This window comes from Phytophthora sojae (genome assembly GCF_000149755.1).
Source record: "Phytophthora sojae unplaced genomic scaffold PHYSOscaffold_3, whole genome shotgun sequence".
Classification (NCBI taxonomy): domain Eukaryota; phylum Oomycota; class Peronosporomycetes; order Peronosporales; family Peronosporaceae; genus Phytophthora; species Phytophthora sojae.
Window position 1 is genome coordinate 7,369,813 of NW_009258117.1, and position 27,793 is coordinate 7,397,605.

Below are 27,793 nucleotides of genomic sequence, written 5' to 3' on the forward strand. Positions count from 1 at the left end.
ATGGAGGGCAATCGCGAAGCGAGCCCGCCGCTACTAGGGTGATGGGGCGTGCCCGCCGCGCAAGCGGGATGTCCACTTCAAGCGGGGCGTCCACTGCAAGATTTCACTGTGCTCCACCACGACGCACCATTCGGGAGGGCGCGAGCATGCCAAGCCCGAGCCAAGCCCGAGCCCAACCTGCGCGACATCTTCGAGTCATGGGCATGCATAACCATGACACAGTGGTGTTGATCGGCGGCGGCCACATCTTCGACGAGGACGCGACGAGCGCCAGAGCCGGCAGGAGGAGGCGCTGCAAGCGGCCGACCGACTGTGACGGAGGTGCTGAAGCCCGTCGAGGACGTGAGCTAGGCGAAGTAGCTGGAGGCGGTGCAGGACCTGGCGGTGCTGCTGAAGGGCCTCAAGGTGCGGTGCAAAGCTGTTAGGCAGCGGTGTCCACTGTCCCGGACATAGCACTGTCCAGTACAATGCGGGGAGGGGGGGAGAGCTGTTACTAGGCGGTAGCGCGTACCTAGTAGCAGTAGAGCTGCGGTAGCTTCATCTAGGGTGTTGAATTGTAAACTTATTCACTTGTCAAGGCTGTCGGTGGCGACAACGATTTCATGCTGGTTGTCTGGCTGGTTATTAGTTTCTTCCTGACACCAAAACCCTAGTCGTCTACAATTTGGCTCCGATGTCCTTGGACTGCGCGAAGAGCTGCTGCATTTCGATGAGACTCTCTTCGAGCAGGTGGCCCATACGGGCGCCCCAGCTACCGTGCTGGCGGCAAGCAATGTTGAACTGGATGGACTGATCCTTGACGCTGTACGCTATCCCCAGGCCCTCGGGCACGACTTCGCCCCAGCCCCAACCGTCGAAGAGCTCGTTCGTCAGGTGACTCGTGGAGATGAGCCAGCGACTGGCCCGAGCCATCACCGGGTCCTCGAAGAAGGGCACGCGCTCGCCAGGTTGCACAAGCAGCTTCAGGCCCAGAATGTGACGATCCACACCACGACCAGCGCCGGCCTTGCGCATGTATGCCACATGCGCGTTTGCTGCAGCAAGCAACAACTTCTTCTTCTCTTCGGCAGTCACGGCTCCCGACGCATCTTCCATTGCGTCCGTAAACCTGGCGCTAGCAGCCGAGCAACTGCGCGTGGTCTCCGTACGTCCGTGCAGGAAGACCCGGGTCTGCGAGGCCTCGTACGTAGCGACGTTCTTCTTGAACAGCTTCTTGTAAGCAAGTTGGATCGCGAGCTGCACGAAAGCATCCGGGCTACAGCGGAACCCCTTGATGGCGCGCGCACCGTAGCCGTAGAAGGCCTGCACGAACACTTCGTGATCGATGACAGTCTGGTCGAAGACCTTCTCAGCTTCAGCGATGTTGCGCAGCGTCTGGGCCGTGAAACGGAACGTGAGTTGCTTCGGAGCAACCAGCGAGCGCTCGAGCTGCGCCGTCGTCTGGCCACGAGGGCCGAGATCAACTTGTCCATGGTGAAGACGTGACAGCAGGTAGTCCGCGTAGCGCGCCATGGGCATTCCATCCAGCATCGAGTGCTCGCCGAGCAGTCCAGCCTTGCCGTTCTCGAACACCACGATCTGCACGCACTTGTCGAAGAAGCGGTTGCGTCCGTTGCCGTGCCAGAGTCCACGAGCCACCTCCGTGCGGGACACTGGGGCTTCATCATCCATGTTGAGCACCAGCAGCGAGCTCTCAATGGCCCGTAGCGACTCCTCGTTCAGCGGGGATGCCCGGATCAGCTCCTCACGCGCATCGGCCCACGAGTCGCGATCCTGCGACGTCAGTGCTCCGACCGCAGACTCCTTGGCTCCAGCAGCATCCAGGATCCTAGCGAGCTGGAAGCACAGCGCCTCGAAGCCCAGCGGCTCCTGCGTGCGCGGATCCAGCAGCTCCAGCTTGAAGAACTTGTTGTGGCGCATCACCACCGCGTGCGTGTGCGTCTTGGGGTCGTAGATCCGGTACGAGTCCTGGTCGCGTCGCGGGATGCGGCAGGCGTTGAACATGTACTTGTAGGCCGTGGAGCAGATGGGCGTCTTCTTCTTGCCGAGCTGCTCGGGCTCGATGGAGCCGTCCGCCACTTGGCGCGCGAAGAGCAGCGAGCCCCTGAGCAGCGCGGCGGCGCGTCCCACGTTGGAGCGCTGCGCCGGGTGCACGCTGTCCGCGAAGTGGAAGAAGTAGCTGACGTTGAACACCACGGGGTCGCGTACCTGTAGGTAGCCGAGCGTGTTCCACCACTCGGCCAGGAAGCTCGAGTCACCGCGCTCCTTGGCGCGCGCCAGCAGGCGGCGCTGCAGCTCCTCGCCCATGCCGCCGGGGCGCAGGAAGGCTGCTGCCAGCTCCTTGGAGTGCGCGAGCTCGGCGGGCGTCGCGAGCGGCTTCAGCGTCTCCAGGTACAGCGACACGGTCTCGGCCAGCGACGGCACGGGGAGGCGCGGCAGGTCGCACTGGAAGCGGTAGAGCGGGCGCGCGGCGTCCTCCAGGTCCGCCTCGGCGCGGTAGTCGCCCCAGCACTCGCGGAAGCCCTGCGGGCTGAAGGTGCCGGGCGGGGTCAGAGCCATGGATGTGGGCGCAGGAGTAATGATCAAGTGGACTGCGTCGGCGCGCGGAAGATTGCGGAGTGAGCCAAGAGATCGGAGCCCGAGAGGCGCACGTCAGGTTCAACGTCGACGTCAGCGTTGGTTAAACGCAATATTTCGCGTCGTGAAGCGCAATATTTGCCTACGGGGTAGATGGAATCGCAATATTGCTCGCCGCTTAATTAGTCGAGTTTCAGCCAATAGAATGGACTTCGACATGGAAGCGTGTGTTTTGGTCAAAAACAACTGCAAAAATGTTTCAACACGCGCTACTTCGAAACTTCTATTGTGAAAACCGGCAAAGATGTCCAGACCAGATTAGCTTGATTAGGAGTGTGTTTTGGAACAAACTTTTGGTCTGGTTCTCGAAAAAATGAAAAAAAAACTTTCCAATTTCGACCTGGTTTAAAATTCCCACTATATATGACCTACCCTATGTACGATCCACCCTCAACAACAATAATTTTTTTTTTAGAGGCTCCAGATTAGTTTGGCTTCAAATTTTGTCTACCTAGACTTATTTTTGTCTAGCAAAAGCCGATGTCTTCATTAGAGACCGCGTCAAACGAAATGATGCTTACGAACCTAAATACGAATGAGGATTTGACCGCATAAATTGACATAACCGCGTCTTGTGCGTCTTTTAAGATATTGAGCACATTAAAATGTTGAGAACTCGTGAAGTGACACCAAAGAAAAAAAACATCTACATTTCCAACCCCCCCAATCCCTAATTTTGTAAGATGTGACCTCAATAATTTCAGTTTTTGGGCTGTACATTATAGGAAAGCTCGTGCTCAGAGCAAGCGAATTAGAGTGTTTCCCGCTTTCTACGAGTGATTTTTACTTTCAACATTTGAGTTCGGTTAAGTACGAAATTTGATTGGTCAACTGTAAACGCAATTTTTTCGAAAACCCAAAATGGTTCGTAAGCATCATTTTGTTTGACGCGGTCTCTACACCCGTATAGCGATTGTCGTATCCAGCAAAGTGTCATATCGGACAGTTGAATCTATCCAATCAGATTCAATTATTTTATCAGTGCGCAATCACTCCAAATGCAATTGTTGTATCCGACACCAATCTGATGTTCATTAATTCACGGCAAGTTTCAATGGTAACATGCTCAAATGTGCAGCCTTGTACAACACACGATGGCGAGTGGCCGTGCAGCAATATTCAAGCAAGGCAACGCGCTACAATATCGAATTTTCCTATGTAACCTTTCATCTACGTTCTCATATATGATTCTCTTGTTTACGAGGTATACTTCGTACTTAGTATTTGCCTGCTCGATACGACAATTACTATATGGTACTTAAAGTAGTATACTTAATAGTATCACTACTACTATTATGGGGGACTAATATTTGTTAGTCTGGCTAATTAGTAATCTAGTACAGTAGTCTGTTGTCGTAGCCACGATTCAAGCCAATTTCTATCTGGTTTCAGGCCCCGGTCGTGTTGAAAGTCTTGACTTAACAGCTGCTTATTTATTCAGCTTGCAAATACCTTGCTCTCTAAAATAGACCTGATCAGTCTCTTAATATGAGTGAGCACGAGATAGGCAAGTGCTGTTGAAGCTTTGGGCTTCAAGTGAGGCCGGTTTGAGGCTCGGAACCTAGAAAGCGTTTAGTCGCAGAACGGAGCCATAAGCTAGGTTCGCAGGGATTGGTTTAGTACATAAATCACGACCAAGGTTTTAATTAAGAGCTGATCGGATGAAGAATGCGAAATTTCTAACGAAATAATAAGCATGTGTTAGTGCAAAATATCTCCAAAAAGCAATATCATATATTTGTACAGAATCGGATGTCTGCAAATATTGCATACACCTGCAAAAATGGATCTAACCAATAGTCCAGTCTTGTTTAACCGTTAGGGAAACTAATATTTGCGGGATATTTTCTTAAAAGTTATTAAATCGGGGCGTAGATAATTCGTAAGTTATCATGCTGTTTTATCATGATACCAAAACGGGGCCCTTGCAAAAGTGAGTTATTTTATTGCAAAACAAATGTTCATAATTAGTAAGTTCGATATAAACTAATGATTGCGATCAAAACAACAGCTATTTAGATTGAGTCTGGGTCAGGCTATTGTTGTCGGCACTGCTGTGTTGAGATGAACAACAGGTGCAAACACATAATATTCTAGTTGCGAGATCTAATTTGTGGCCATCTAGTTTCGCACAGCACTATATAATAGCTGAGCTGATAGATGATTTGTCGTGCAAACGCGGAGAATGCGGTCAATTCATACTGATAGCACAAGACCTACACAGCGAACGAATACATCCCCTGTTCGCTGGCGCGCTTGTCACTGCTTCTCGTATCGTCATTGCGTCGACCTTAACATCTCTGGACAGGGCGTCGTGCTCTTGCATCGTATATGGTGTGTGTGCGCCAACCCAAATGTGCTCAAGGGCTGCTTCCGACGGTTCTCGCGGCGATTGAGGCATCCATCGCGGCGGCGCTCAGTCTGGTCGTCATCCTGGACATGATAATTGGGGCGGAGTGTACTAGTTATGCACTCTGGTTCGGCTTTCGCTGCGCGTTTCTCGTCTGGGAGATGGCAAAAGCCAAGCCTCCAGAGCGTCTGCGCGTTGCGTACCAATGTACGACATTAGCGCGGTATGGTCTCCTTCTTGTTGTGGGGGTTGTTGCCACACGCCTCGCGCATGGTATTACCGCGGGAACGCAGTGTAGTGTAATCCCCTGCATTCGCTGTAGCAAAACCGAATAACAAAACTCAGTTCGAAAGTCGGTTAACTTGGTAGCTTTTGTGGATAGTGACGCTCTCGTGCTGTTCGATGTCGACGGGCCGGTATCCGAACAGCGACGCTATCATGCGGCTGGATGTCCACGACGAATGGACGGCCGTACAAGAAGCCATGAATGTGCAGCATGGCGTTGAGTTGAGTTTGGACTGATGGCTCGCTCAGAATACAGAAGTGATAAAATAATCCTACCGATTACATCGTTTGGAGACTACGGGTAACAGCTGTGGTGCGTTTAGTTGTCCATGTGCTCACCCCTCCATTAGCACACGTACTATTCAGACTTCTACTGTTCATAAGCAAATTTGATATCTACGCCCCAATATTGGATAAGATCTTGAGTTCAAGAAAAGGTTGATGCCGATAGTACAGCACTGCCTTCCCGCCACTAAGAACTTCCGTTCCGATGCAGAGCACACATATAAGTGCATGGCTATTACTGTTGGCCACCCTGTGTGTATTTGTTGCTCGCGCTAGCGAATTAAAAAGTAAGAAGGATACAACTTGTCATTATCGGCCTTGTCCTCCTTGGTCTCCTTGTCCTTGGTCTCCTCGGCATTGGCCTCCTCGACCATGATCTCGCCGACCTTATCTTCGTCAACTTTGATGTCCTCATCCTTGTTTTGTTTTATCTCTCCTCCGCCTCTTCAGCGGTCTCCTTCTCTTCGGTCTGCTTGGCCTTGATCCCGGCCTCTTTACTGGCTTTCGCCTTGTCTGGGATCTGCATCGGCTTGACTGTCATACCTCCGTAGCACGACCACCTCCTGAGCCTTCTACCCGTCCTCGCTGTCCGTGACTGTCGATAGGCGACTGCACAAACCATTTGGTCGTGTACGTCCCAAGGTGGTGACGAGGTTAGTGTTGGTTTCTTTCACTCAAATAACCAAGGTGCTATTGTATCTTCAGTCTTTTTGGCTTAACGGACCTCAAAAACTATCAGTTTTATTACTGACTTTGGGTTACGAGGTAAAATAAGGGGGCTCTACCGTAATTTGAAAAATCGGAGGGATGGTGATCCGATTCCGCTTTTCAATAGAAATCGACGGAAAGCGATAGCGCGTTCCGAGCTTAAGTCATAAATGGCGAAACATCAACTCCATTCGATTCTTTGAGCGAAAACGAGAGCAAATCCGGAGGAGCGGACAGGAAAATCGGACTCTGATATCAGGGAAGATATACTACTGTAGAACTGATTACTGACTACCTCCCTTGTTTTAAAAAACGAAAATTGGGCGTGAAGTCCGATTTTGCCACCGACAAATTAAATGAAAGACACAATACGATAATTCCGAATTACACTAGGATGGATGCCTTAGTGTAGGGCGTTTTGCTGTTAGTGAAATTTACTAGACGCTAACTCTGTTAGCTGTACGTTTGAAGACTGTAAGTAGACGAGTTAGTACCAAGAGAATAATCATGATATATATTAACCTTAAAGATGATTGCAGATAATGTCTTATAATATAAGACATTAACTGCAATTATATTATGAGAGCGAGTTGGCGGGGGTCGGCCATCCGTAAGACCAAAATTGTAATGAACGCCGAGGCCCATTAAATATAAAATATACGTAACGGTTGGGGCTATCCGCTCTCGACTAGGACTTCTAGTATCCACGGCTCTGGCATAACTAGAGTAGACTTGGTAGCATCTAATGCGGCAGTACTGCTGAGTGTAGGTAATGTGTGCCACGATATCGAATTGAAAGCGTCGTATTTCTTAGAATACCGTCTATGACAGAAAAGAAGCATTCGCTGCTTGCTCGAAAATGCTGTCATCCAAATGTCTCGAAAGTGCCGTGTTCTGTCATTCTCGACGCCGAAAATGCCGAGTTTTGTCATAAGTTTTTTATGACCTGCTGATCCCATTTTATAAGCATTTTGTCCGGATTTATTTTTACTTGATGTTCGTAAGTGTAATTACAACTATTGAGCAAATGTCCATTAAATATAGCATTTTGCCCAATTATGTCGTGTCAAAGCCCTCAAAATGCCTTGATACTGTGTCATCGAAAGGCCGACTTGTGTCATGGAAACCTGGCTAAATGCTACGTTTTGTCTTTTTTGCGAAAAAAGGCCGAAAATGCCGACTTTTGTCGTGTGCTTTTTCTGTCATATACGGTACAGAAAACAAGAAGGATCGGCGCTGCGTAGATAAAATTATTGAGGTGTGAAAATCTTTTGTAATTTTCGTTTTTGGTGCAAATATTAGTGATGCTCGTCCGGCACTTACATGTTAGTAAAATTTACTAGACACTAACTAACCGATATTAACACGTACAGCTGACTCTACAGTTAGTGTATAGGATGAACACTGGGATGCATCCATTAAACTTCAAATCGCACTTTAGTACACAGATTGATGACAGCTAATCATTCTTCTCGTGTTGGGCATTAGCACAGATCCAGAACCGCCTATCCAGTTCTTGCTTGGGTGGGCACAACAGCACCTATAAAACAGTAAATATCTCCCACAAGTGTTTTTCATCTTCCTGTCCACGCGCACCTTCTCGGTAGCCACAGATGCCGTCTTCTTGGTCTGCGCTTCCAATGCAACCAAATTCACGGTCAGCTATTAGTACAATGAACCCAAACAAAGCTAGCACTAAAAAGGCAAGTAAGTAACTTCCTAGTCGGAATCCGACCCCCCCTTCTTCACCACTATCGCAAGTATTAATACGTGAACATCTTCTTCCTGGAGCGTGTTGATGAATCGCGGTCCTGGCATTCCATGGCATTGGGTTGAATTTGGACCAATGCCTCGCTCAGAATGGAGCAAGTTGAGAAATGGCATCAAATGATATTGTGCTTCGTATCTCGTTGCTTTACCATAACCAAACGACCCTCGATTCGATGGTATTGGCTGCCATTCTGTAGCAGGTTGTAGTTTAGGCTTTGGTTATCGTAGGAATGGCGCATTTGCTACTGCCAATCCACGATTTCCCGTGTAAATCATGCTTAAATCGAGCTTTTCAGTCGTGCATCCTAGGGCAAGTCCCTTACTCAATGATTATTCACGGATTTGACGTTGAATTAGCGATCCTGATCGACTGACAGAATTAGTGAAGGACACAATAGAGAACTCCACCGATTTCATCGCTTAAAGACAATGGTTGACATGTTTGGCTGTCCATGAGTCTACCCCTCCATTAGCACACACTAGGATGACGGTACTCTACCATTCGGGGTGCCAGGTTTTGGCGAATGGTCCCGACTATACAAAAAGCGGGACAAACTATACCGCCAGTAGCTCCATAACATACAAACATAGACAGATGGCTCTAGCGTTCAATCACACTGAAAGAAAAAGTGGTCTACATCTCTCAATCAAGTTACGGCCTTGTCGCGCGTGCTTTTCTTTCTTCACAACGATAAATCTGCCGCCCTCAAGACCACTGAACAAGCATTGCCAAAAACTTCAACTTCCTTTGCGTCCTCGTCCACATCCACGCCCAGCCGCTGAACAACCAAGCGACCATGCTTTACACTCTTCGTGGTGGTGTCCGTGGTTCGACCGATGCGTGCTGCAGAGGGACCACGGCATCATCGCGGGGGTTACGGAGCCATGGGGTACAAGCAAACCTCTGCCGAGTGGATTAAACTATGTGTGCGTGTGGGAAAGTCAATGATGGCCATCGCACATGCCCAGAAGGGTACGATACGAGCGAAGAGCTGTAGGCCTACCAATGTGGCGGCGTTAGGCACGGGTACGGCATCGCTGGTTCGCGCTTTTTCTCCTTCCCCTGACCCCAAGTCTGCCGCCAATACGCCCGCGCGTAACCAAGAGCGTGGCGTAGTGTTTGCTATTGTCGATCGAGAAGAAACACAATTCGGAATTAAGTACCTGGTTAAGTGGTGTGACGAAGCTGATGGGTTTCGGTGGGATGACACATGGGAATATGGTGTAGGACTTCGTGAGGACGGCTTTGATCGTGCGTGCAATGTGGTGGACGAGTGGAAAGTGTCCAAAGTGTCTACATACTACCGATTTTGCAAGCTAAATGGACATTGTCACCACATTGGAGCATCGCCCGAAGGCTTATGTGCATTTTACGCGCTAGGTATTGCGACTGAGCTGGTGGGTAACGCCGGTTCGCACTCCATGGCTCAAGCTCGTCAATTTATGAGGGAATGTGCAGGAAGGGGTAAACCGATTTCGACCGAGGGGAGACGTATGGTGAATTGCGCTGCTACGTAAAGTTTGCGAATTCGAGGAATCGGAAGCAAGTGAGCACGAAGATTTTGGATAAAAACGTGTTCGGGGGTGTGACCGGCCACCAATCGACAAGTGAATTGTGCGCAGTTGTGCTCGAAGAAGGTGTCTATATCTGAGCTGCTTTTAGGTCACTGCGAGTGACGCACTCTTTTATTATTGCTGTTATGGATGGGAAGAAATTCATCTACGACGACGAGATCACTGGTGTTAGAATCGGACAGTGCGATTTAAGCTGTGTCGTTAGTGCGCCGTGTGGACATCTACGTACGCTGATTTATTGCACGAGTTCTGTCGAGTTTCTCTTAAATTCTTAACGCAGTCGTTCTTTTGGCTTGAACTTCTTTCGGGTTATTGGTTAACGGCGAATCTCTGATCGTGAGGAACCTTTTTTACTGGACAATTCATCAGAACGGACGAATTCAATACACTCGTTTAGTCTGCGCCACAAATACGATGCTGGCAGATTTCTTCGGTGCTGAGGAAGGCCTCAGCTCTTAGTATTTTCGTCCTCATGTTCCATTTGCTCTTCACCGTACTGCTATCACGCCACATTTCTCTCTACTCCGGCTACACGACACGAGGTTCTGGCGCAGATGCGTGTGCACAACGCTGTGTAGGCTTTTGCTGAAAGCTCTGTTAACGATTGGGCTCGGGATTATGATCGTGAACGGAAAACTAAGTCCGAACCGGATCGCTAGAAGAAAGACACAAAGTGGCTTGTTGGGCACGGTGGCAAGCGGCTCCGGGATCTCTGGTTTGCTCTCCCTGTTGACCAACGGCAGTTGCTGATGGAGCAGACACCCGACAGTTCATTTCCTGTGGACACGGATGGAGTTTGCGACGAGCGCAAAAACCCAAGAGCAGTGTCGCCTCCTATTGAAAGGCCAGCTAAGGCTCGATCTATCAAGGCGACCACCCGCTCGCCGACGTTCAAGCGCAAGGGTTCCGCCTCCACGTCGAAAAAGGCAACGAAGTCGCGAGCTAAGAAGGTGACAGCAAATTTGCCGGCGGCCACACGTTCGCTGACGATCAAGCTCAACCGCTCCGCCGCCACGTCGACAATGGCATCCAAGTCGCGAGCTAAGAAGGTCACAGGAAGTTCGCTGACTTTCAATCGCATGAATTCGGAATCCAAGTCGAAGGCTTCTAGCAAGCTGCGAGGAGGGAAGGCTCCTATCAAGCAGCGAGGAGGGAACGTGGTGACGGACAACAGTTCTACCCACCGGACGAATTCAGCCAGTACGACTGTGGACAACGGCTCAGCAGCGACTGTTTTGCAAAACAAACTCGTCATTATACGGTCGGCTCGGGCCAACTACCATCGTATCGCCTCTGATGAGCACATGCTCAAGCTTCAAACAGCGTACGACCATGGGAATATGAGTGGTGTCGTCGACGCACTTGTTCGAAGTGTAGCGCACGCAATTCACTTAGCTCGATCCCAGGATCGCACCTCAATCGTCGAGGAGACGTATCAAGCGGTATGCATACGAGTTTCCGATGTGCTTCGTCCGGCGCTGAACATGACGCGATTCGAGCCCGAGTTCCAATCTGACCCCCCCCCCCCCTCACCGGAGTTTGCAGCGGCTAGGCTGGCGAAGGCGCTAAAAGGGTATCAGAGTAGTGTCGTGAGTGTCCACGACGAGTGCCGAGCGCAGGGGGTGGTGGCTGATCCGGATCATGCCATTCTGAAAGTATCCCACTCACTCTTCGGCAAAGCGGATGGAATTCCATCTCTTTAGACACAAGGGTTTAGTGACGCGGTGATCTTGTTTGCAACGATACCATGCCGAGTAACTAAAGCGGATTGAATACATGTATTTGCTTTGCTTATTCATTTAGGGTTTCCTCAACAGTCAGAGCGGTAGATGCAAGAGGCGGTCTGCCCGTTAACCCAGGCACGGCATTTCCACTTGTTGATACAGCCTTGGCCCGAGGTTTCTGGTTTTTCGATGAGCGCTTTTTGCTTGATCTTTTCGGCACCTTGGCGCAGCTACGCTTGGTATTGGACTTTCCAGTCACCCGAGTTACCGGTTTTTCGATTTTGTTTGGTGCAAAAGTGATGATACCATACTTTTGCTGAGCAGCAACCAGGTGTGCACATATCAGAAACTTGCCAAAGTACCGGCATCCACAAACTTTGAGTTTGAGATCTACTAGCCACCCCTCGGTTGGCATTCCCAGTTGATGTGCGCGACGGAGAGACCATTTTGTGGTGAGGTCATACAGGTCCTTCTCCTTGATACGTAGTTCCTCTTGTTCTTCAGAATCCTCGTTTGGGTTTTGTAGGAGCTGATCAGTAGTATCGTCCGTGCTGGGATCCTGTTCATTCGAGACCGCCTCGCCCCCCCCCCCCGAGAGCTCACCCCTCCCCGATGTCAGAGTACGGAATAAAGCCATGGTGCTAGTGGTTCGAGGCGCGACCTCTGACACACCCTCAACGCTTGGTGAATCCACCTCGTCAAACGATGACCTAAAGTGACATACCGCCTCATCACCTTCGCTAGCGCTGGACGTGACATCAACAATTTCGAGAACCCGTATCAGATTTGGGTCCGACGTGCGCTCGAATTGTACGCGGGAAGCTTCCGCCATTGTGATTGCCGCATTCACGACGTCTGTAGTCGGCTTAGGTGTGTAATTCGGCTTAGCAGGTTCCAATGGGGTGATGGACTCGATGAAATCACAAAGTTTGAGAAGAAGCCGTCGCATGTGATGTCGACGCCGCTGTAAGAAAAGCTTTATGGCGCCGTTCAGATTCTCACATGGATTGTTGGTGGACACATATCCAGCGGGGGTGTGATATGTCTGCCATCTCCAGTACCAGCCCTTGCGCCATTGTGAGTCGAAATAAGTCGCGAATTCTTTCAGATGCGTGGTCCCCTTCCATTTCTGCAGCTCATGATCTATGCACAGCTCAAAGTCCAGCAAACCGGTGGCATAGTGCATGTCAACGATCAATGACATCACCATCATTCTTATTTTGGTCGGTAGATGCTGGATTCTCTTCCGCACATAGTACAACACATGGAAGAAGCATCCGCAAACGCCGAAACAGACTCTACTGCGATGTATTGGGCGTCTTCCGCGTGTGTCCACTTGGAGGGAGACCCCACGCACTTCACGTATAAGCTCCACGAAGCTGCGGAAACACTCGGTGTATTCGTGCGCTGTTCACCGACAGACAACGAAGAAGGCCCCCACTTGATAGGCTCTGGCCTTGTCCGTAAATCCACACGTCACCACTGGGTACCCTATGCCACTTAACTTGAAAGTGGCGTCTGCGTGAAACTGGCAATTCGACCCGGAATTTGCAAACCGCAGACAGCCATCAATTATCGCTAATGATGTTATGCCAATGATGAAAGGATCTTCATTCGACCACAACCCAACGTATGCATACCCTTCGCTGTCTAAGCTCGCGCCAAACAAATAGGCCGTGTCTGCGTTTAGGTCCGGGCGGTAACAGCGAATACGAACGAGATCTTGGACAGCTTTGTGAGAGTACTTCGTCCCTTGGTCTCTCCGAAGACGCTTCGACGCGTTTTGCACCTGCTTCAGGCTTGACCAACCACGACTAGTCACTGGGATCTGGAATAGCTTTTTCAAATTGACCAGCATGAGCCGTGGTGGAATACCAAACTCATCTTGTTCTGCAAGAAATTGCGTCATCATCGTCGTCACGCGTGCAGGGTGGATGGTACTGCAGGGAACCACACCACGCATGTGCCCATGCTCATTCACCCATATCGTCCAGGTATCGCTAGCCGTACAGGTGAACACTTTCCACACAACAGCACAAACCCCTATGTCGCTGCAGGTCTTGCTTGTACACGTAAGGCGTCTCTCTGTCATTGCATGCATACCCCCGCATACGCTGCATACGTCAAAGTCGCGCTTAAGTGTCACCGCCGAGCAGCACATATCAACGTCTCGATAGGCCTTAAAGCTGTCTTCGGAGGCCTGGACTGAAAGGGCTCCATTGCTGGAAGTTTGTTGTTTGTTCTTGTGACTTCACTTGTGTGGGGAGCTACGTATAGTCGTTGGTTTCAAAGGGATTCCCCAAAAATACAGCACGAGTATGTTTAGATATTGACAATATTTATTTGTTCAACCATGCCAAAGTACGCCGGTCAGCTTGTATATCGATACCCCGCTCGTATGTTCTGTACATGATATGTATGACGCAGCCCCATCTGGTATGGAATGCCCCCGTCTGTATGTTTTGTCCTGAAAATCTGTATATTTTGACACCCTCGTCCCAAATTTTGCATCCGTAAGCGAAACTGGAATCGGATTCGGACACTTGCGAAATCTTTCTATTACGGCCTCCAACTGGAGCTTCGAGGTAAAAACAGACTTGTACGATTAACGGCGAGCGTATTGACTTGACTCGAGCCACTTGGGCTGTGTGTATCGCCGACTGTGGTGTGCAACCTTAGGCACACTGTTGCTACACCCTATACGCTCACTTTTGGGCTACACAACTTGGCGCAGACATCCGCCTAGATCATCCCATTCAAGAGGGTTGATAAGGTGGCGCAAAAACACAAGAATTAGGGCAACTATCGCGAGGAGCATGCGTCGACACCCCTTTATTTACGGTACTCGTTGAGTTCCTCGTGAAAGTGGTCAAGCGCCACCAGCATCACCGCGTATGGCAGATTCTGCTTCATAATCGCAGAGCGCACGAACGGAAGACCAGCCGCAACCGTTGAAACCGCAGCACTGGCCAGATCATCCTCGCGCTGCGTCGCCAACGCCGTCTTGATGCCGCAATACATGAAGAAGAAACTACCAGCAACAACAACGATCATAAGCAAAATGTATGCGCAACACCAGCCAACATCCCCATACTTGTGTCCCCACCCAGAGAATGCTCCTCCCGTCGTGGCAGCTCCACGCGCGATGGTGCCCAGAGCAGCAGGCGCCAACTTGCCGTGCTGCTTCATGTACAGCTTGGCTCCGTCAACTGCATACACCGCAACAGATCAGCAACTTAGTCACCTCTCCACTTCTTAATTTGCTACAGTGTGTGCTGCAACGTACTGCCTCCGAAGGTGGCGCCCGTGACGAAGCCCACGAGACTGCCGAAGATGAGGCGGTTGCGCAGGTTGCGCACCGCCACGGGCTCCGTCAGCGCGCTCAGGCCCTTGCCGAACTTGTCGTCCGCCTTCTGCGCGTCATCCGCCTGCACACTCGCGGCGCTCGGACGCTTGGGCGCCTCGGGCTCCTCGAACGACGACCAGTTCTGCGAGTCACCCATCTCTACTGTAGTGTCAACTGGCGATGCAAAGCTGAGGCCCTTTTCGAGGCAAATAGTTTAGTCCTGACCAAATCTGTCTACTAAAGACTAAATTCTCAGAATTCCAACGACTAAAAGTGCGAAGAGCTCCAATGATGTTCCTGTCGTCTCCGCCGCGCTCGGCGTCCACCCCCTACGGCGCCAGTGACCAGTTCCCGCCTTCCCAGCACATGTACCAAGCCGTAGCCGACTTCAGTCCGCTGTACTCGCACGCGCAGCCCCAAACGCTGTCGAGTTACCGCCCTCGACGCCGCGTGACTGTCGTGCGCCGCCCTGCCGGCTGCAACCTGGTGCGGCCGTGCACGCTGGCGAGCCAGATCACGCGCATGCTGCTGTTCAACGGCTGCAGCGCCGCGCTGAGCGTGATCGGGGCGCTGGTGGTGTGGACTGGGGCCGCTCTGGCCGTGGTCACCATGCCTCTGTTCGGCTGTGTGGTGCTGGTCTTCCGTGGCCTACTGCACGTCGTCTTCTACTTGTGCTGCACGGACGCCTTCATCTACAACGCGCTGGCTGCGTCGGCGGCGGACTGCATCGACATGGACTTGGCGGAGTGGGGGCCCATGACCAGCAGCGACGAACTGCATCCGTTGCTGCCGATTCGAGTGCCCCCGCCGCTCGGAGGGACTAGGGGGCAGGTGTTCGAGCCGCGCCCGAGGTTCGACAGGTCGCTGGGCTCCACGTCGCCCCGGTCCGTGCTCGCGACGGTGTACTTTGGCTGCTTCAAGGTGCTCGTGGGGGCGATGCAGCTGCTGGCGGTGGTGCTGGTGGTGGGGGTTCTCGGCTTCTTGATCGGAGACAAGCGCGTGCCCGTGCACTTGGATGGGCTAACGAAGCAGTACCCATTTGCAGTGTACACGACGGCGTTCGGACTGCTGCTAGTGGCGCTGGCGATGCTGCATGGAGTGACGAGGGTGTCCAAGGTTGTCACGCGCTTCTTCTGCTGCGAGACGGTGCGTTGAAGGTGGAGAAGTTGATTGGCGGACGCTGGGACGAGGTTACCCCGTGGAAGAGTTCGTCGGCAAGTGTTTGGGGGCTAACGGGTGCAACGGCACAATATACTTGAAAGAGAGCGACCGACTCGAAGCAGTGAGGCGTCGTGGGTCATGCCTTCAACTGTCACGTCCAAGGCACGGGGCAAACGGAAAACGAAGACTGCCAACTCGTGCTGCTCCAAGAAGAAGGGTCTGGTCACGCTGTCGCGGTGCCGCCATCCTGTGTGCTTCAAGTGCCTCTCCAAGGCGTGCGCGGAAGCTCTCAAGAACGCAACGTCGGCGACGTGCTGGAAGTGCAGCAAGGAGATCGCTCTGGACCAAGTGGAGATTGGGCTGAGCCATTCGGAGTACGCAATGTACTTGGTCCGACGCAATAAAGCGGACCCTGCGCGCGCGGACTGTGCGAGTTGCGCTGCGAAGAAAAACGTGTGCCAGCTGAGGGTTGCTCCTTGCGGACACCACTACTGCCATCCGTGCCTTCTGCGCATGTGTCGTCTGGCGTTGGGCGACCGCGCGCTTGTGCCTCTCCGTTGCTGCAAGAAGGAGCTGCCCCATGACTACGTCCGTGAATCCTTGCGGGGTGCCGCTGACTACGCTAAGTACCAGAAGCTCATGACCGAGAAGGACTGGAAGATATCGGACCTCACGTCTGATGCCGAGTACACGGCGACGGTGAAGGCGATGGGCGCTAAGCAGTGCCCTGGATGCGGCATCGGCGTGCAGCGTGACTTCGGCTGCGTGCACATGACGTGTCCAAACGGGCACCAGTTTTGCTACACGTGTTTGCAGTTCTGGGGGTCGTGCAACTGCCCGCTCATCCCGGAAGCGGAGGTGCGTGCGATTCTCGGCGAGTAGCGTGCTGTCGTAATGCTGCGAGTGCTTACGTCAAGCACTGCATTTAATTGCATACGTTGACTTTTGGTTGCGTGCATTGATGGCTTCAACGCCGTCGTCATTTCCAACTTGTTCCTCAACGAACAAAAAGCTGATCGCCGCGTCCCACAACTCACGCACTCATTGTGCACTGATCACTCTGACTTTCTCGACAGTTGGGTGGGAACCATGAAAACTCGTCAACTGCGTCCAGAGCAATGCTCCCGGTGCTCGAAAGACTTTCCGTGGTCGGAGTTGGGCTCCACGCAGCTCTTCCCGCTACTGTGTGGGCACATCTTTTGCCAAGTGTGCTTAGCCCAATTGACGCGAGAGGTGCTGTCGTCCACGAAGGCTCCGCTGTTGTGCTGCAACAAAGTGGTCCCTAATGACTACATTCGCGAAGTTTTGGCGTACGAAGAAAATGTTTACTATTCGTTCCTGTTAAGCTCTCCCCGTACCAACGCGGATGCCGCCAAGGGAGCGAACCAGACTACGGATATGAACGCGGCCGCTGGATCGACACCTGCCAGTAACAGTGCCCAGAAGACGGACAGCGACCTCGAGATGAAACTACGCCCAAGTACTCTTGTACTTGATGCCTTTGTAACTACGACTATCGGTCAAGGAAATTCTTTCCCGGTCATCGCCTCAGCCTCACCGGCCGGACCACGTTATGTTACGCGCAGTTCCAAGGCCCGACTTGCCAAGCAACAAGTTGCGACTCAAGGTGGAGCTGCCACCGCGAGCATTCGAGCCTCGACCAACCAACCTTTGGCGACAGCAAGTGGGGAGAAGCTTTGCAAGTGTCGTGGGCCATACGTGTCGTCAACCAAAGCTCCTTGCGGCCATGGAGTTTGCCGCAACTGCCTGGAAGCTGCCGTTCGGGGATATCTAACGATGGCCCCGTTCGGGAATGCTGTTCCAGTTAGCTGCTGCAACAAGGCGCTACCGCTGGAGTTGGTGAGACTCATCATCTCGGGACGAGAGTGGACGACGTACGCGAAATATATGTACAAGCCCACGGACGTCACTACCCCAAGCACAGTTGGAAGCAAACGCAAGGCCGCACCAGAGGAAACGCCGGCTGCAGTCTCGCAAAAGGCGAAGGGCAAGGGTCCTGCCAAGAGAGCGAAGAAGACGGCCAACCCAAAGGACGACGGTAAGAGAGAGTGCGCCTCGTGCTTCGAGGAATTTCTGCCTGCCAAACTACGCATTGGGCCTTGCAGTCACGGCTACTGTCTACCGTGTCTGAAGACGATGGCGAAGCGGAGTCTGAGCAATCGCAACAATGTTCCGGTTCGTTGCTGCTCGAAGGAACTTCCGATTGATTACGTGAAGAGTGTGCTGACCAAGACCCAATTTGAGCAGTACCAACGCTATGTTGCTGAGCGCGACCCGAAGACGTCGACACTCAAGTCGGACAAGGAGTACGCGACGGTGGTGCGTAAGAACAAGGGGAAACAGTGCCCGGTTTGCGGCATCGGGGTTGTTAAAGTCTCCGGGTGCCATGCCATGCGGTGCTCGCTCGGCCACGGCTTCTGTTGGAACTGCCTGCAGACAATCTGCACTTGCGGCCGCATCTACCAGTACCACTAAGCGGCGGTGGAGCTGGCAGTGCACGGTCAACTTGATGAAGAGCACCGTAAGTTAGTTTTTTTTTTCATTTTGTTTTGGTTTTCAAGTGTTCAATGTCGTTATTCCATCACTTCACTTGAAGTACTATCGTTTATTCATTGCCGTACAATCTTGAGAACTTCCTGGGAAGGGCCATCGAAGCCAACACCATCTAACGGTTGGATAAACCATTTTCCTTCATTACTGTGGCTGGACAAACCTCCAGGTCTTTTGCAGATTCATTGTCCAATTTTCCTGCTGGTGACACCATGGACGTCCTGCCGAGAGTGCAAGAGCTGAAAGAACCTGGTGCTGATGGCCCATTCGAGCACGTGGTCTATCTCAACTCCGACACGATTGACTTCGTCGATGAAGTCGACGAGGCTACAGTCGAAGCCCAACTCGCCGAGGTGTACGCGTTGGAAGTGTACCGCGAAGAAATCCGTCTTGCCGAGCAAAGTCGCCTGGACGAGGCGATCGCGTTGAGTTTCTACGCCAAGGAGGAGCGCAAGTTGTTGGATCCCACCGACACCAGCCTGGAAACGGACAGCGAGGCGGACGAGTCACTAGTTGTGGTGGACCTCACGGACCTGGACATCGAGTCCAAGCCACCTCCAGTTTGCACGTGCTGTTTAGCTCCTCAAGATGACCAGAAGACGCGACGCGTTTTAACGTGTGGCCACCTCTACTGCACCAAGTGCGTTGCGACTCGCTGTCGCATGGGTGTTCGTGATCGCGCCATGGTGCCTGCTCACTGCTGCAAGCGCGAGTTCCCGTCCGAGTACGTGCGCGAGGCGCTGGATGCCTTTGAGTTCCAGACTTACGAGCGGTTCCTCAAGGACAAGCACTGGAGCACGCTCGACCTGCAGTCGGATCGCGACTATGCTCGTGTGGTGAGGGAGAACAGTGGTGTGCAGTGTCCTGGGTGCGGAGTTGGCGTGCAGAAGTCGGTTGGGTGCAACCGCATGATGTGCTTGAACCACCACGAGTTCTGCTTCCTGTGCGCCAAGAAGTGGAAAACGTGCAACTGCAGCTACTATTGATCCCTCTATGCGCTAAAATGGCGCACGAATCGTTGAGTTTTAATATGGAAGAGGTCAAGCAAGTCGACTATTCTCTGAAATCTACCCTCCTCCATACAAAACGAGTGTACTCCTGACCGTAATACTAAGTATTCACGAACGTGATCAACTCTTCCGGTAAATTACGTTTGGTTCACACTTGCGTGTCAAAAACCAAATTTTAATTTGAAAGTTTTAAAAAGATGGCGTCGTCCTCGACGCTGGTGCCGCTGGCTGTGGCGGCTGTGGGCGGGTTAGCGCTGTATGGACTGCTGCGCGTGGCGCGCGCCCGTATCTACGACGCGACTATCGTGAAGCTCACGACCGGGTGGTACGCGGAGGTGCTGCGGCGCCTGCCCGCCGACAGCAAGATGCTGGACGTGGGCATCGGCACGGGCTTGGCGCTGGCCAACAACGGCGACCAGCTGCGAGCCAAGCGCATTGAAGTGGACGGCGTGGACTACGACGCCGACTACGTGACGCGGTGCCGTGCGCTGCTGGGCGAGAGACAGCTGGCGAGTTGTGTGCAGGTGCACCACGCGTCCATCTACGACTTCTCCGGGCCGGGCCCGTACGACGCCGTGTACTTCAGCTCGTCGCTCATGCTCATGCCTGACGCCGTGAAGGCGCTGCAGCACTGCGCGGCCATGTTGAAGCCCAAGACCGGCCGCGTGTACGTGACGCAGACCATTCAGACCAGCCACTCGACGCTCGTGGAGATCGGCAAGCCGCTGCTCAAGTTCCTCACGACCATCGACTTCGGTCACGTCACGTACGAGAGGGAGCTGCTCACGACGTTCAAGAAGGCGGGACTCACGCTGCTCGAGCACGTGCCAATCTCCGGATCTACGATGACGTCCACTCGGTCCTTCAGACTTTTCGTGCTGGAGCCGTAAAAAGAGAGAGCAGAAAGAGGAGAAGCAGCGTGGGCGTGTGTGTGTATCTGCGTGCTCAATGCACTATGCGACCAGTAAGGTATGAACAGCAACAGAAATGAAACAAGGGTTTGCTAGTGCTTGTTGAAGTGGTCGCCGATGAGTCCCGCCCTTCTTTCCGTGAAGGACAGGCTACGTGAGAGATCCTGAACCGACGCCACTTACTGATTTGCAGCGGGGGGCTCGAGCTAAGAAAGAAGATATCTCGGAGCTTGGAGAGAACTATAGCGCGGCTGCGTAGAATCAGCATGGCCTGCACCGTTGCGTTTGCGATGGTTATTTGCATCCTGGTAATGCAGGGTCTTGGGGGAGGGGTGGAGGCGTCGGTCGCTCGACTGAAGAAGAACGCGGAGCCGCACGATCCGGTGGCTGCTACGCGGGGGCTTATCAACCGACGCCTGGGGCCAAAGTACAACGACCAGGTTCTCTATTGCATTATTCGCTATTACACTTGCTTGCAGTCCATCAGCTAAATTTTACGGTTGTGAACGCACCAGATCTCGCTTCGCGTGCTGCCGTCGGACTCCGATGAACTGGACGTGTTCGAGCTCGGAAGCGACGGCGACAAGCTCGAGATCGCAGCGAACTCGGCCACCGCCATGGCGTACGGCCTGCAATGGTACTTCAAGTCGGTGTTACGCACTCAAACCGACTGGGAGAACCACAAACTGCAGCTACCGGACAAACTGCCCAAAGTGGACGAACGGGTGCGCCACAAGAGGAGCTCCAAGTTCTCGTACTACCAGAACGTGGACACGGGCAGCTACTCGCTGTGGGCCTGGAGCTGGCCGCAGTGGGAAAAGCACATCGACTGGATGGCACTAAACGGTTAGTAGATACGTGGTCCATACATCCCTACCGAGTGCCCTGCTAACGAATTTCCATTCGTTCCAGGTATCAACATGCCGCTGGCGTTCACCGGTCAGGAAAAGGTGTGGCAGAACACCTTCCACAAGTATTACAACGTGAGCTACGAGGGTCTGGGCAAGTTCTTCGCTGGCTCCGCGTTCTTGTCTTGGGGTCGAATGGGGAACTTGCGTGGGAGTTGGGTCAAGGGCCCACTACCTCAAGCATTTATCGACAACCAGCATGAGCTCCAGTTGCGCATTCTCCAGCGCATGCGCGAGTTCGGCATGATCCCAGCTCTGCCTGCGTTTGCCGGCCACGTCCCGGAAGATCTGAAGCTCACTCTTCCGAATGCGAATTTCACGCGGTCGCCGAATTGGGGCAACTTCACGGACCAGTACTGCTGCGTCTACATGATCGAGCCTACAGACCCGTTGTACCGTGAAATTGGCAAGGCTTTTCTGGAGGAACAGCGTGCACTGTACAACTACACGTCGTCGCTGTATCAGTGTGATACGTACATGGAGATGGCACCGGAGTTCACCGACCTGTCCGAGTTGAAGGGGGCGGCGCGTGCTGTGATCGACGGCATGACGGCGGCTGACCCGAACGCGGTTTGGCTCATGCAGGGCTGGCCGTTCGTGGACGACCCACACTACTGGACCAGACCGCGCGTCAAAGCGTATCTGGAAGGTGTGCCAACCGACAAGCTGATCATCCTCGACTTCTACAGTGAAGCGGTGCCTATCTGGAACAAGATGGACAACTACTTCGGCAAGAACTGGATCTACTCAGTACTGCACAACTTTGGTGGGAACACTGGAATGCGTGGCGATCTACCGACTCTGGCCACGGCTCCCGTTCAAGCCCAGCGCGATGGGAATGGTACGATGGTTGGCGTTGGGCTAACGATGGAGGGTATATTCCAGAACTACGTCGTGTACGATCTCACCCTACAGATGGCGTGGGAGGATTCCCCACTCGACGTGGACGAATGGGTGTCGAAGTATGCGAGTCGACGCTATCACACGCAAAATGAGCACGTGGAGCGTGCATGGAGTTATCTATCGCGGTCAGTTTACAATCGAACACTCGCCTACGGTGGGGTGACGAAGAGTCTGGTGTGTCTGATCCCGCACTGGAGGCTTCTCTACGACAGGTTCCAGCCGACGCTGATCAAATACGACCCGAAGGACATCGTTCTCGCCTGGAAGGAACTCCTGCTGGCTGGAGACGAGTTGCGCAATGTTGACACGTATCGACACGATCTGGTGGATGTGACTAAACAATTTCTGAGCAACAAGTTATTGGAGCAGTACCAGCACCTAAAGGTTATCTACAGCGCAAAATCCGCTCCAGCCAACGAGGTGTGTGAATTGACGAAGACCATGCTAACGACAATCAACCGCCTTGAGGAAATCCTCGCCACGAACGAAGATTTCTTGCTGGGCAATTGGGTTGCGGATGCGTTGAACCTTGCTGGAGATCTAAATATCGGTGGCGACAGCGTCACCAGAACCAAACTGCAGGAGTACTACGAGTACGAAGCTCGCAACCAGGTGACCCGCTGGGGCGACAACAACAACGAGGCTATCCATGACTACGCTGGGAAGGAGTGGGCCGGACTCGTCAAGAGTTACTACTTGCCGCGTTGGACCATGTGGCTTACAGAGGTCTGCAGCGCGTACACTGATCGTCGTGAAATGGATGAGAAGGGGTTGAAGAAGAGGCGCATCGCGTTTGAGTTGAAGTGGCAACTTAGCCATGAAAAATATCCAACGACTACCGTCGGAGACTCGTTTTCCATTTCCAAGCGCATCTACAGCGAGTATACCGACACGAACGTTGTGGTGCCGTGGGATTTCTTCGAAGCCGATGTGGCAGTGATGTAGTCACTACACTGTAGTGCGTCGTTGATCACGGTCGATGCAAGCAGACTGTGCTGTAGATGGAGACTTCAGACGATCTATCTGCTATTGTATACTTTTTCATATTGTAAGGTTCTAACAAAATGGATGGGGTAACTAGCTAGCGTCCAAGTAATTGAACGTTTAGTTTTTCTCATGTAGCCAGCTGAACGACAAGCTGTAGTCATTCCCTAAGATTCAACAAACATGATCGATGTTAGAAACTCATTTCACCCACCTTGGTTTTTTCTCTCTTGCCACTTACCGCTGTGTTCAAGAGAGCTCTCAACCGTGAAGAAAATCCACAGGCACAGATTGGCCTGCACCATTCGCCAGCCCTTGTCCAGCACGAACGAAATCAATCGCAGCATGGAGATGCCGAGCTTGCGTTGAAGCACGAAGCCGATCACCAGCAGCGACAGAAACTCCAAATTTACGTATGTAAGTACACTGCCGATCTTTTGTTCAAGCCCGCCTCGTCAAGTGACTTGAGCTGTGGGTAATAAACTCGGTTTGGTAAGAAGAACATCGAGATCGTAAATATGCCTGTGCACAACAAATCAAATCAGCGAAAGCATTAAACAAAAACCGACAATAGTAATCGTAATACGAACAATAGATCAGCGGCACGATGACTTCGGTGTACTCCACAAGCATGACGAACTCCGTCGTGAAGAGGACCTGGGCCGTCTTGTGAACAAACAATTTCCGTTCTTTCGATGAGAACACGTTCAGCATCGAACTTCTGGGATCTGTTGCATCTTGCTTTGGGGGCACTGGGGGGTGGCTAACTGGGGCAACCATCACTGCTACGCCACGAGCAGACGTTGGTACCACCCGTTTGGCGTTCTTGGATGCATCACTAGTGCGGCGGAAGATGAAGCTACTTTCGCTGGAGAGTTTTCTCCGTAGAACAGCCACTGCGGAGCTGTAACGACAAGAATCGAGATGACTCATTGCCTGGTCGTCCTCCTTGATGATCTGCAAGGCGATATCCACAAAGCTCACGGATTTTAAGAGGTGCCTGTCAGGGATTTTACGCCGTAAAAGAACAATGTGCCTCATAAAGCCGCTGATGTCTGAAAGGGATATCAGCGCCTGGACTGCATCCAGCATCACCATCACAAACGTCGTCGTGATACTGTTCGAGGTCTGCATCGAGCTCGACACGTACAGCGCATTGAACACGTCTACGTTAAAGATCATGATCTGCGGGAGAAGGTCGTATTTGGTTCCCAAGGTTCCGCTGATCAGGTTTTTCGCTAGGATTTTCATGATCGGGAGCAGCATGACGTAGTACCTTTGGCCGGATTCGCCAACGGACTGGAAGCCGTAGAAATCAATCGGATAAGCAAATGTCAGCAGAATCTGGCAATTGAGCACCACGATAGCCATGATCAACTCCCATAACAGCACACGATCTCGCTTCAGAATTGACCCAAAGAACCCCACGAAGCAGATGACAAGGGGGGCGAGCCACACCGGGATGCCAAAAACTAACTGGAAAGGCAGCGGGAACCCGATCAGGCGCGAGCATACCATTCTATACGCTGTGGCTACCAGTGTAGCAGCAACCGACAGAACTAATCGCTGCATGGAGGTCATGTGTAAACCTGGGACGTTGATACTGATCTGCTCTATGATGGCTCTGGTAAGCAGCACGACCAGGATGCAGTCTCGGATCCAAAACATGTAGTTGTCTCTGGAACTGCTGCTCGGTGGCGCTAAGGGAGCGGCGTCTACCATCGAGAGAACGATAAGGCACGGGAATGGCAGTATGAAGCACAGGAAGAGAGCTCGAAATGTCGAGGAGGTGCGGTGGTAATCGTCGAAGTTGCGCATGCGGTTCACTGAATAGTGTCCGCGTAACTCCACTTGGAAGCTGACAAAGAACTTGGCGGTTCGGCGCAGATAGCGGCGGAGAGTGCGCATTGTCGAAAGCCTGGTGTTCCTCGGGCAAACGCTGACGTACGACTGTGAGATGATGAATAACTAGAATGAATCAGCACGAACGCATTCACTATTTTTACCGGTGGGGTGGTGGTAAGATGGTGCTAAGATAGATCCTGTGAGAACAGTCAGCACGCTGTTTTTAACCAAGGCCTTGGCGGTGTACCTCTCATATTGATCCCAGTCGTGGGCTTGGGAAATGGTTTCGCCAATCGAAGCTGAAGGTAGTGATAAAATTGTCCGGACCGATTCACATTTTAAGAACGATCTACATGTACAGCACCAACTGTACGACACTGTGGGCCTACATTCTCACCAAGGCGAACGCAGTATAACGAGATTCCACCTGTTCGCAACTGAACGATAATTTTTACTTCGAGCGGAAACATAGGAGAATGCCAGCAAACTGCCCGGAGCTCTCGCTTCTATTTACTTATTGGTCTGCAGGACCAGACCTCTATTTAAAAATCGCCCGACTTGACGTAGTTCACCAAACCGACGATACCTCTCGTTGTAAGCCCGATCATCGCTAGGAAAAGTAGCGCGATCTTGGTTTTCCTCATGTTTTCCGTTGTAACTCCTGGGTTCTGGGCCAGCACCGTCTCTACCTTCTTGATATTTTCCTGCGTGAGCTTGATCTCCTTGCTTGGGTTATTCGTCAGGCTTTTGATAGTCGGGTTCCTTTCGAGGCTCTTGACGATTGCGTTAGTATCAGCATTTTTGATGGTGGGGTGTCTTTGGAGGGTGGTCAAGATGGACGGCTTCTTCTTGAAAATGGACGCAATTTTGCTGCTGATGGCTCTCTCTTCGTCCTTGTCGTCGTCGTGGCCTCCTCTTAGGAAGCGAGCGGGGACGCCGCCACTGGGGAGTTTGGGGTCTGTATTGGACATTTGGCCCGTTGTCTTGGCAGCGTCTTGGGCGCTTGGGAGTCCATGGCAGGTTGCAAGAATGGCCACTATCAATACGAACGCGACGCACTTGTTCGAGCGAAAAGTGGGCATACTTTGTCTAAGTAGAGAAGTACTTGTGGTCGCTAGAGGAGATTGCGAAATGAAGAGGCCCCACTCCATCTTCTTCTCATCATCTTCACAATTTGGCGGCAAACGCCGGTGAATACGGTAGGGCACATGTCATGTACAGTACGTACTCACAAGATTAATCTGGCTGACGGATCTGATAGAGCATAAATTAGTAATGAATTGTTACTCGCGTGATTGCCACGTTAGCCAAATACTGAACATGATCAGTCAGAATTAAACAAACGACTTTGCATCCCCAGGGAACGGCGTGTTAAAGAATAACTACAAGCACGCCAATCATTTTGTATACCTAGTATTATTATTATAATCCTAGCTTGATATGCGCCGTTGCAGTGATAAGAGGAAGGCAAATGTACGAGGAAATATAACCGTGGCAAGAACGATTCGTTCAAAGCTTCCTTCAACTTTTTTTGAATTTCAAGCTTCTTGCTACGCATGATCGCGAATCGGTTCCGGCTTTCAGATTGAACATCTTCAAGGAACAGAAATGAGAGAAGGGCGGCCGTTGTAGGCGAAGACTGTACTGCATCAGAATCACAATAAAATAAAAGGACATAGCAATGTAAATTTATAAATCAAACTGAAAGACGGGTGGATCACGTGTGGGCTTGTAGGTGCTGTGATGAGAACCTGGCTGGTGTTACATTAGGATGCATTCATCTTGTCTCACTGTGCATATTCAGCACTTTCAATCGTATTTGGTTGTTTTTGCTGCTTTAAATTACAAAATACCAGTTTTTGTAGTAAACAAATGTATAGAGTTGCTCCAATTCGCCACTTTTCACAGTACCGCATTCTGATCATACACATTTAAGGATTAGTATGTTGGTTTGCATGGTAAACCAAGTGATACCCCCTACGTATTCTATGCTGTCCGTACAAAGTCCCATCCTACTCCAGCTCCTAAGGTGAAGATGCATTCAGTCGTAGGCAAATAACAGGCCAATCTGTCCATCGTCGTCTTCATTCCGCATTCTACTCCAGCGACTACTCCTCGACTCAATCCGTCGATTGAGGCATAGCTGCCTTTCGTTCGAACAAGTGCGTCGCGTTCGTGTTGATAGTGACCATTCTTGCAACCTGCCATGGACTCCCAAGCGCCGAAGCCGCTGTCAAGACAACGGGCCAAATGTCCAATACAGACCCCAAACTCCCCAGTGGCGGCGTCCCCGCTCGCTTCCTAAGAGGAGGCCACGACGACGACAAGGACGAAGAGAGAGCCATCAGCAGCAAAATTGCGTCCATTTTCAAGAAGAAGCCGTCCATCTTGACCACCCTCCAAAGACACCCCACCATCAAAAATGCTGATACTAACGCAATCGTCAAGAGCCTCGAGAGGAATCCGACCATCAAAAGCCTGGCGAACAACCCAAGCAAGAAAATCAAGCTCACGCAGGAAAACATCAAGAAGGTTGACACGGTGTTGACCACGTCTGGAATAGCAAACGAAATCAAGACAAACGGCATGTTACTTATCATGATGCTCAGCTCCATGTCGGTCATGGGGCTAACCGTCTATGGCTTAATGGCTATCGTTCTAGGGTAATGAATACTAGGGACGGCGGGTATGAATAAGAGAAGGAGAGTTGGTTCTTAGGTAGGTTGTTGTCATTCTTCCCAATCATTCTCGTCGCTGATAGCTGCGCCTAGGACTAGTATTTGACTAGGGTGGTAAATTAAAGCAAATACTGGAACCCCT

The 27,793-nt window shown here is 51.9% G+C and overlaps 15 protein-coding genes across 15 annotated transcripts; 9 read left to right on the forward strand and 6 right to left on the reverse strand.

Annotated features, from left to right (window-relative positions):
• Window positions 1–68: 68 nt before the first annotated feature.
• PHYSODRAFT_329567 (hypothetical protein) lies at window positions 69–425 on the forward strand (the record flags this gene model as incomplete). Its single annotated transcript, XM_009526063.1, has 1 exon — window positions 69–425. One exon carries the CDS (start codon window positions 69–71, stop codon window positions 423–425), a length of 357 nt encoding a protein of 118 aa, XP_009524358.1.
• A 232-nt stretch (window positions 426–657) lies between these two features.
• Window positions 658–2,559, reverse strand: PHYSODRAFT_557588 (hypothetical protein; the record flags this gene model as incomplete). Its single annotated transcript, XM_009526064.1, has 1 exon — window positions 658–2,559. The coding sequence occupies one exon, from the start codon at window positions 2,557–2,559 to the stop codon at window positions 658–660; it is 1,902 nt and encodes a 633-aa protein (XP_009524359.1).
• Window positions 2,560–9,265: 6,706 nt separating this feature from the next.
• On the forward strand, window positions 9,266–9,439 carry PHYSODRAFT_414414 (hypothetical protein; the record flags this gene model as incomplete). The annotated part of the gene is made up of 1 exon (XM_009526065.1): window positions 9,266–9,439. A coding segment is annotated over one exon (174 nt), but the record flags the coding sequence as incomplete, so codon positions are not given.
• An 830-nt stretch (window positions 9,440–10,269) lies between these two features.
• On the forward strand, window positions 10,270–11,313 carry PHYSODRAFT_495386 (hypothetical protein; the record flags this gene model as incomplete). Its single annotated transcript, XM_009526066.1, has 2 exons — window positions 10,270–10,434; window positions 10,753–11,313. Coding segments are annotated over 2 exons (726 nt in total), but the record flags the coding sequence as incomplete, so codon positions are not given.
• Window positions 11,314–12,289: 976 nt separating this feature from the next.
• Window positions 12,290–12,964, reverse strand: PHYSODRAFT_400381 (hypothetical protein; the record flags this gene model as incomplete). The annotated part of the gene is given in 2 exon segments (XM_009526067.1): window positions 12,290–12,741; window positions 12,754–12,964. Coding segments are annotated over 2 exon segments (663 nt in total), but the record flags the coding sequence as incomplete, so codon positions are not given.
• Window positions 12,965–13,048: 84 nt separating this feature from the next.
• On the reverse strand, window positions 13,049–13,495 carry PHYSODRAFT_464273 (hypothetical protein; the record flags this gene model as incomplete). The annotated part of the gene is made up of 1 exon (XM_009526068.1): window positions 13,049–13,495. A coding segment is annotated over one exon (447 nt), but the record flags the coding sequence as incomplete, so codon positions are not given.
• A 671-nt stretch (window positions 13,496–14,166) lies between these two features.
• Window positions 14,167–14,852, reverse strand: PHYSODRAFT_557589 (hypothetical protein; the record flags this gene model as incomplete). Its single annotated transcript, XM_009526069.1, has 3 exons — window positions 14,621–14,852; window positions 14,441–14,543; window positions 14,167–14,365 (listed from the first exon to the last, which is right to left on the reverse strand). Exons 1-3 carry the CDS (start codon window positions 14,835–14,837, stop codon window positions 14,167–14,169), a joined length of 519 nt encoding a protein of 172 aa, XP_009524364.1. The 5' UTR covers window positions 14,838–14,852.
• Window positions 14,853–14,968: 116 nt separating this feature from the next.
• On the forward strand, window positions 14,969–16,723 carry PHYSODRAFT_313738 (hypothetical protein; the record flags this gene model as incomplete). The annotated part of the gene is made up of 2 exons (XM_009526070.1): window positions 14,969–15,826; window positions 16,058–16,723. The coding sequence occupies 2 exons, from the start codon at window positions 14,969–14,971 to the stop codon at window positions 16,721–16,723; spliced, it is 1,524 nt and encodes a 507-aa protein (XP_009524365.1).
• A 1,275-nt stretch (window positions 16,724–17,998) lies between these two features.
• On the forward strand, window positions 17,999–18,337 carry PHYSODRAFT_488689 (hypothetical protein; the record flags this gene model as incomplete). The annotated part of the gene is made up of 1 exon (XM_009526071.1): window positions 17,999–18,337. One exon carries the CDS (start codon window positions 17,999–18,001, stop codon window positions 18,335–18,337), a length of 339 nt encoding a protein of 112 aa, XP_009524366.1.
• Window positions 18,338–18,624: 287 nt separating this feature from the next.
• Window positions 18,625–18,921, forward strand: PHYSODRAFT_444883 (hypothetical protein; the record flags this gene model as incomplete). Its single annotated transcript, XM_009526072.1, has 1 exon — window positions 18,625–18,921. A coding segment is annotated over one exon (297 nt), but the record flags the coding sequence as incomplete, so codon positions are not given.
• A 174-nt stretch (window positions 18,922–19,095) lies between these two features.
• PHYSODRAFT_495653 (hypothetical protein) lies at window positions 19,096–19,398 on the forward strand (the record flags this gene model as incomplete). The annotated part of the gene is made up of 1 exon (XM_009526073.1): window positions 19,096–19,398. The coding sequence occupies one exon, from the start codon at window positions 19,096–19,098 to the stop codon at window positions 19,396–19,398; it is 303 nt and encodes a 100-aa protein (XP_009524368.1).
• Window positions 19,399–19,619: 221 nt separating this feature from the next.
• Window positions 19,620–23,089, forward strand: PHYSODRAFT_247428 (hypothetical protein; the record flags this gene model as incomplete). The annotated part of the gene is made up of 4 exons (XM_009526074.1): window positions 19,620–20,297; window positions 20,651–20,773; window positions 20,849–21,179; window positions 21,246–23,089. 4 exons carry the CDS (start codon window positions 19,620–19,622, stop codon window positions 23,087–23,089), a joined length of 2,976 nt encoding a protein of 991 aa, XP_009524369.1.
• Window positions 23,090–23,248: 159 nt separating this feature from the next.
• On the reverse strand, window positions 23,249–25,036 carry PHYSODRAFT_329577 (hypothetical protein; the record flags this gene model as incomplete). Its single annotated transcript, XM_009526075.1, has 3 exons — window positions 23,249–23,295; window positions 23,370–23,529; window positions 23,735–25,036. 3 exons carry the CDS (start codon window positions 25,034–25,036, stop codon window positions 23,249–23,251), a joined length of 1,509 nt encoding a protein of 502 aa, XP_009524370.1.
• A 479-nt stretch (window positions 25,037–25,515) lies between these two features.
• Window positions 25,516–26,055, reverse strand: PHYSODRAFT_285631 (hypothetical protein; the record flags this gene model as incomplete). Its single annotated transcript, XM_009526076.1, has 1 exon — window positions 25,516–26,055. One exon carries the CDS (start codon window positions 26,053–26,055, stop codon window positions 25,516–25,518), a length of 540 nt encoding a protein of 179 aa, XP_009524371.1.
• Window positions 26,056–27,008: 953 nt separating this feature from the next.
• Window positions 27,009–27,640, forward strand: Avh1b-118 (avirulence protein 1b; the record flags this gene model as incomplete). The annotated part of the gene is made up of 2 exons (XM_009526077.1): window positions 27,009–27,020; window positions 27,137–27,640. 2 exons carry the CDS (start codon window positions 27,009–27,011, stop codon window positions 27,638–27,640), a joined length of 516 nt encoding a protein of 171 aa, XP_009524372.1.
• Window positions 27,641–27,793: the final 153 nt, after the last annotated feature.